The following is a 6,712-nucleotide window of genomic DNA, read 5'->3' as shown; positions in this document are numbered from 1 at the left end:
CTATGGAAACCCAGGTAGCAAACAGGGGGGAATAGCTCAAACCATCTGTTCTTCCCCTACTTATAAACTCGGTAAGAGGAGCGTGTTTTGCGATGGCATCACTACAAATGCTCTCCTTTTATTCATCGTGCAGCCATCTGTGATGGTTTCCTCACGTGCCAAACACGCGAGCGGGTGCTGAGGGATGAGCAGGAGGACACAACCACCCCCTTACCCGGGTTTCATTTCTCCACTTGGAAAGCAAGCCCGTGCTCGTGGAAGCTCCCTTGTCCCCTTCCCGAGGCATCTGCAGAGCAACCAGCAGAGTTAACTGGAAGAACTGGAGGACTCAAAGGTAAAAACTGAAGCACAAACCGAAGCTGAACTTCTCCGTAGGCACTGCGGGTGATCTCCTGTGGGGATCTTACTTGCAGAAATAAATGCTACAGTGCGGTGAGCTGGACAGGCGGTGGGGAGCAAGGCTTTCTTTTGCCAGCAAGGTGTTGGGTTGCGGTGGGGCTGATTCTGCCTGCCCTGCCGTGCCGGGGATGAGGCCGTGGCCTGAGATTTGGGTGCTGGGGGAGGCAGGATTGGGGCATATGGGTCAGCTGAGGACACAGATAGTGATGGATCTAACTGCCACAGCTCCAGTGCTTACCTGTTGGGCAGTTTGTCAGCTAGAAGTCACCTTCCCGCAGCCGGGGATGTGAGCACTCCTGGGCAAAGTCAGCTGGATTCATTCGTGTCCCCAGCACGGGTGAGTTTGTTTCTGACTCCCATGGTCCTCACAGTCACGCTGGGTGATGAAAGAGGTGACTACCTGCCATCACCTGCCCTCTCCACTGCTGGAGGTCTGCACCCTGCCCTGGAATGGAGTTACTGGTTGTGGCTGAGCCGCCGCGGTCAGCAGGCTGTTAACACCCCCTTGCCCTGGGGAGTGGTGGTAGCATGGGGGTGGGTTACCCAAGAGCAAAGCACCCAGTGGACTTTGCTGTGAAGTGGATCAGAAGTGTTCATGGAGCTGTTTTGTGTGGCTCCGTGTTTTGGGTGGGAATGAATAACTTAGGTGGCAGGGAAGAGCTGGAGGCGGTGACAAACGGCTGGAGGTGGTGATGCCATTAACCCGCTCCCCTGTGTCCAGCTCCGCTGTCTGCCAGAGTGACCAAACTCTCCTTCTCTGTGGCAGCAGGGAGGGACCTCTTTGGGGCAGCTTTTGAACTTCACTGCGAAGGACAAAGAAAAGCTGCCTGAAATGGAGATCAAGAGACTGCAGAAACAATTTCGGATAGCAGTGGAGAAGAGGAGATGTTATGCTGCCAATGTGAAGCAGCAAATGCAAGCTCAGGAGTAAGTGCAGCTTCGCTCGACTGCATTGCGCTTGGAAAGTTCCTCCATGCCGAGATCTGGGGACCCTGGCGCTGAGATGGGGAGGGGTAAGGACCTACTTCAGCATTGCAGGTGGGATGTGCTAAATGTCATTTGTCGTTTCGTTTTTTACGGAAAAGAAATGGCGTCCTGGCTCAAGAACACAAAGGTGCGTTATTAATGCTGAACCAGAACACATCCCAGAGAAATGCGATGCTGGATGACAGAGTTTGTATGGAGTTACGACATCTTTTGCAGCGCAAACATCAGTACGATTATTTGATTAGAGACAGAAAAGCCCTGTTAGCTGACCTGGACAACCAGGTAAGAGCGTCTGGACCATTCCCTGGCTAAGCATGGTAGAGCAGAGCAGGGTCACAGAGCGAGCCCTATGGCTGAAACTCCTTGGCGTAAAATGCATTTAATTCAGGCCTTGGAACATAATGCTGCCTCCTGGCAAAAGGCTCATGACAATGACAAATGGATAGAGCCAGGCTCCCATTCAAGTCAGCAGCACTGGCTAGAAAAGTGAGGTCTGACTCTCAGCCTTGTTGTCCCACCAAGCTGTCTCTGCAGCTCCTCTTTGATGGCACACCCCGGCCTGGGGTCACGCAACATCCCTCTGCTTTTCTCTTGACTTTTTTTTTTCTGCTGAAAAAGAGACGAGAATGGAACATTCAGTTATGCTGCCTGAGACATGGCAAATAAAGGAGCAGCAACATCTGAGGGACGTCCCATCACTTCTCCTGAGGACAGCCTGGTTGGATTTGGTCAAGGGTGGGGTGGGAAGTCAAGGGAAACTCGGTGCTACAGGAGCGACAGGTCCCTGCAGCTTTCTGCTGTTAACAAGCCGCCCATGACCCAAGTCAGGGAACATGCTCGGGTAGTTGACAGTTGCTAGAGATGCTGCGGAGCGCACCACAGCCAGGTTAGCTTTCAATCAGGGATCTCTTGGCTGAGTCATACCTCTCCCACCTGGGCCCCCGCTTCGTTCTTCTCCAACTATTCATTCTTCTCGTGGATTTGTTTCCTCTGGCAGCTCCTCACTTCTGACAAAAGTTTTCCTCCGCGCATTCCCAGGGAGGACTGCACAGATCCCTGTCTGGCCAGCACAATGCCACTACCAAAACCCCATCTTTGTTGCCTCTTCCACTCTACACAGAGTGCTGCTGTGCCTTGTTCAACACCTGCTGAATTTCCCGTCAGAGGCAGCTGCATTTCTTTCGTGACATGAAAATAAACCCATTCGTAGTTCCAGTTTATCTTTCTGCGTGTGCAGGATGGGATCCTTTGGGATTAAAGCTGCTTCTCTGACTGTGAGCTCATTAGTGACATGGTTGCTGTAGTTCAGGTCAACAGAGGGTATTTTCTTTGGCTAAGCGTCCTGACAAGAGTCCAGAACATAGGGGTGGAGATTATACTTTCTTTTTTTTTTTCACTCTGTGCAGATACTAGGGCTGGAAAAAAGATTGTGAGACAAAACCAGGTAACAGCGAAGGCGGAGCAAGCGAGGAATAGCAAACAAGTGCAACAAAAGCAGATTGAGACATTGGAGATGTGTCTAAGCACTGTAAGCAAACATTTTGGAGACCTTTGGAGACCCTGCGCGGGACCACCCTGGGGCCTGTGGGCAAAACGCTTTTTGGTCAGGACAAACGGTGTTGGTGCAAATGCATTTGGTTGACACAAGCTGCATAAAGGATCTGGCTTGTTCCCCTGGCCTGATTGCTCCCAGAATAACTCAAAGGCTCCTTCAAGCTTGGTGACCCAAATGCAGCAGTTGTGCCATGCCAAGAAGCCTGAAGGTCTGCACCTGTTAATGATAAAACCGAGCTGCCTGAAGCCACCTTGCCTTGGACAACGCCAGCTCCAGGTCTCCGCTGTGATCGACCTGGCCTACTGTTGCCTCCCCTGTCTTGGCGAGGAGGATAGTGCAGGGCCAACTTAAAATCTCTTGGGCTGTGTTTGTCCCAGCGCTGGTCAAGGTCTTTCAGCAGAGACCTGAACCCCCCAGTCCCACAGCAGCTTCAAAACTTTTGCTTCTCTCTCCCCAGGTCACCGTCCAGTTTGGTACCATCCTGACCAGAAACAGCGAGCTCCGAGAAGAGATTGAAAACTTGCAAATCCACAAAGGCATTTTGGACAACATCTTCTTGAAGCTCCATAAGAAGGTCAATCAGCAGAGGAGAAGGATGAACAATGCTGTTCAGCAATCCACAGAAGCCTTCCGGAAGCGGTACATGGCTTTGCAAACTTGGCACTGACGGGCAATGCCAGTGATGAATATTGATGTAAAGAGAGACCGACCGCAACTTCAGAGAGAGGATTCACCGCTCTTGTCTAGAGCTGGGTGCTGAGGGTTAGGGGCCTGGCCAGCGCAGGGAGACTGGTACCTCCAGGGTGATTTGCTCCACCTATCCCAGACGTTTCTTGGGGTGGGGTGAATTGCCCCATGGAGCAGTCTCTTTCCTCTGAGTCCCACCTGAGCCCGCATGGGGGGATGCAGCAGATGTGGAGCAGAGGCCAGCCAGCTCCGGTCAAAGTGCCCCGATGCGGTGGTGTTAGGGCAGAGGTTGGACTCGATGATCCCAGAGGTCTCCTCCAACCAAATCAGTTCTGTGATTCTGTGAAAGTGAGCCTGGCTGCCGCAGTTGGGGGCTGTGTCCAAGTACAAAACCGCACCACGAGCTCTGTTAGCTTGCTGCTAGCCTTGGGCTGACACAGCTGCGTCTGGATGAGAGCTGGGCAATGTGCGCAGCACCGTGGAGGCTTTCCTAGGTCAGGCATGGAGATGCATGGGAACGAGCAGGAACGCAAATCCTTGCACCTACACGTGGTGTAACCTGCTGCTCCCTGTGTGCAGGATGGACGCTCTGGCAAGGATTTCAGCCATAAACAAAATAGACAACGTAGATACTGTCCAGTACAATGCCGAGCTGCAGAAGCGGGACTTTGTCATTGACCAGGAGACCAAACTGAAAACCTTCATGCTCGCCAAATGTACAGATCGCTTTGAATTGGAGGAAGAGGCCATAAAGAAAAGAGGTATCAGATGAGAGAGATTATGTGCAACTGGGACCACAGACCAGAGATCTGCAGAGTTGGCAAGGGGTCTGCTTACAGCGGTTTATAGCATTGCACCCCAAAGGCAGGACCCCTCCCCTGCCCACAGGTTCCTTCACCCAAACTTCACCCTACAAGCAAAAATGATGAACAGTGATATCCAAGTGAGACCACCCAGCATCGTGTGTCTTGGGCTGCCCTTTGGGCAGAGGGAGGGATGGGAAGGCAAGGACCTGCCCCTCTGTGCAGCCACGGATCCTTTCATCCTCCTGGGGAGGGATCCCACTGTGTTTGCCCCATTCCTGTGAGGATAGTGAGCTCCCTGCTTAGTTTCTGGGTGAAATAAAGACCCCCTCTGCCCCTCCGGCATTGCAACCCCTGCCCCAAGCACCAAGCCAAACCCCACAGCATCTGCAAAGGAAGGCTCTGCAAAGGGCAGCCTACAGGGACATGCACAGCCTGGCATCTCTGTCTCTCTCTCAGCCTTGAAGGCAGTCGAGCAGGCCAGGCAGAACCAAGGGGAGACTTTTGCGAGCCGGGAGGTGGCTTACAGGCAACTGATGGAGCTGGCGGAGGATGGAGACGTTGACCAGCTGCTGGATCGCTTCATTGAAAAGGAGAGGAAGAACTTTTTCTGCTTCCTCAGTGCCATTGAGCTGAGCAATGAGTTCTGGAGGATGAAGCAGAGGATCAAGGGCCTCAAGGTCTGCTCCAGGCTCTTCAAGTCTCCCCTTTCTCAGCTGGTGCTTTTGGTCTGGGGTGGGTTTTTCCTCTCCCATGTGTCCAGGATCGTTGCCCACCCCAGAGCCTGCCTCACAGCCTGCCACACGGGTGGGATTAGGGGAATGCAAAGGGGTAGCCAAAAATATAACTCCAGTAGACAGAACGCTGCGTTCACAGAGCTAAAAGTATCTCAATGCTGCCACCGTGTACCCAGTAAAAATACTGCATTATCCAGGAAGGCCCAAGAGCTGCCTGCGCAGTGTGGGGGGCTGGCTGGAGTGAGAAGGGCTGCCTGTCGTGGGGTCATCACTTGCCCTCCTGGCCTGGGGACAGGGATCCCCAGAGGGGTCAAGTGGGATGTCTCCCAGGGTGGAGAGATGGTCCCCAGCCTCTGTTAGGCACATCTGGTGGGCATTCCGCCAGAACCCCCTCCATGTGCTTGTGTTTACACAGAATGAAATTAAGACCATCGTGATGGAGCGGGAGCACGTGGAGAGCAGCACCCTTCATGTCCTGAAGGAGTTGGAGGTATGGTAGCCGGGATTTCCCACGGCAAGGGCAGCAGACCCCCGTCTGTCCCCGCATGTGTCCTCGAGAGTCTGGTTCTTGTCAACGCTGCTCTGGCCAACGGCTGGAGAGGCGTGGGCAGGAAAGGGCCCTGAATTGGCTTTGGCAGCCCTGTCTCCCAGTGCATGGTGATAAGGTGACTGCCGGGCTCCTGCCAGTCCTGGTCCTCCAGCACCTGGGATCTCCTCTGCGGCATGGGGAACTTGGGATTCCCTTCACAGAGCCTTTCCCCTGCAGGGATGGGAGCATCCCACAGCATCTCCTGGGATGTCTCCAGTGTCCATCACTGGGGTGGGGCGGAGAGCAGGGGGCTGATACGACACCTAGCAAAACCTTTGCTGATAGGAGAAATTAAAGAAAACCACTGAGGAAGCCAACTGGTATGAAGACAGATGCAAAGAGAGCAGCAAAGTCCTGGGCCAGTTCAAATCTAGCGTGGAGGTCCTGTCAAAAGAAATCAGCTGCGGTACTATGACGATCGTGAAGCAGCTCGGAGAAAACAGGCAGATGACGGATCTGAACCTGATGCAGCTTTTGGGTGAGTCAGGGCTGCCTGTCTTCCCCCGCCACATGGCCCAGATCTTGTAGGTCCACCACCCGCTTGCACTGTGTTTTAACACAGCTCTTTTTTTTTCCTCTGCCCTGTCATGCATGGGTGTCCCTAATGTGAATTTGCAACGCCAAATTCCCAGCCAGTTCAGGAGCTAACCTGGCTGTACCAACATCTCAGTAGACCTTCAAGCCCTCCTCTTGGTTCTGGGTGTAGGACCCAGCCTTGGGCCCTTGCCCCTGGGGAGACAGGCTGCCCGACAGCACCTCCTCGGGGAAATCAGTGGATCCCCTGCTCAGCAAACAGCCAGGGGTGGGTTTGGGCAGGGGTGTTCCCTGCGGGACGGTGTTTCCCTCCCACCCAGATCTTGTGGATAAGAGGACCAACGAGCTCCTGCTGATGGAGGCCGTGCTGCGCTACACATCGGCCCAGGACTCACAGCCAGGCCAGCCCTCTGTCAGCCCG

The 6,712-nt window shown here is 53.8% G+C and overlaps 1 protein-coding gene across 1 annotated transcript in view; it reads left to right on the top strand.

The window, feature by feature from the left end:
• Nucleotides 1–1,165: 1,165 nt before the first annotated feature.
• Nucleotides 1,166–6,712, top strand: part of CCDC63 (coiled-coil domain containing 63) — a gene marked incomplete at its 5' end in the record, with an annotated part of 6,129 nt that continues 582 nt past the window's right edge. Inside the window, 9 exons of the mRNA XM_009705623.1 lie at nucleotides 1,166–1,326; nucleotides 1,485–1,676; nucleotides 2,800–2,914; nucleotides 3,399–3,580; nucleotides 4,208–4,389; nucleotides 4,891–5,111; nucleotides 5,584–5,658; nucleotides 6,043–6,235; nucleotides 6,612–6,703. Coding sequence (XP_009703925.1) covers nucleotides 1,166–1,326; nucleotides 1,485–1,676; nucleotides 2,800–2,914; nucleotides 3,399–3,580; nucleotides 4,208–4,389; nucleotides 4,891–5,111; nucleotides 5,584–5,658; nucleotides 6,043–6,235; nucleotides 6,612–6,703 — 1,413 coding nt within the window. The remainder of the gene's footprint in view (nucleotides 1,327–1,484; nucleotides 1,677–2,799; nucleotides 2,915–3,398; nucleotides 3,581–4,207; nucleotides 4,390–4,890; nucleotides 5,112–5,583; nucleotides 5,659–6,042; nucleotides 6,236–6,611; nucleotides 6,704–6,712) is intronic.

This window comes from Cariama cristata, unplaced genomic scaffold (assembly GCF_000690535.1).
Source record: "Cariama cristata isolate BGI_N322 unplaced genomic scaffold, ASM69053v1 scaffold9808, whole genome shotgun sequence".
Classification (NCBI taxonomy): Eukaryota; Metazoa; Chordata; class Aves; order Cariamiformes; family Cariamidae; genus Cariama; species Cariama cristata.
This window is presented reverse-complemented; position numbering and strand designations above follow the sequence as displayed.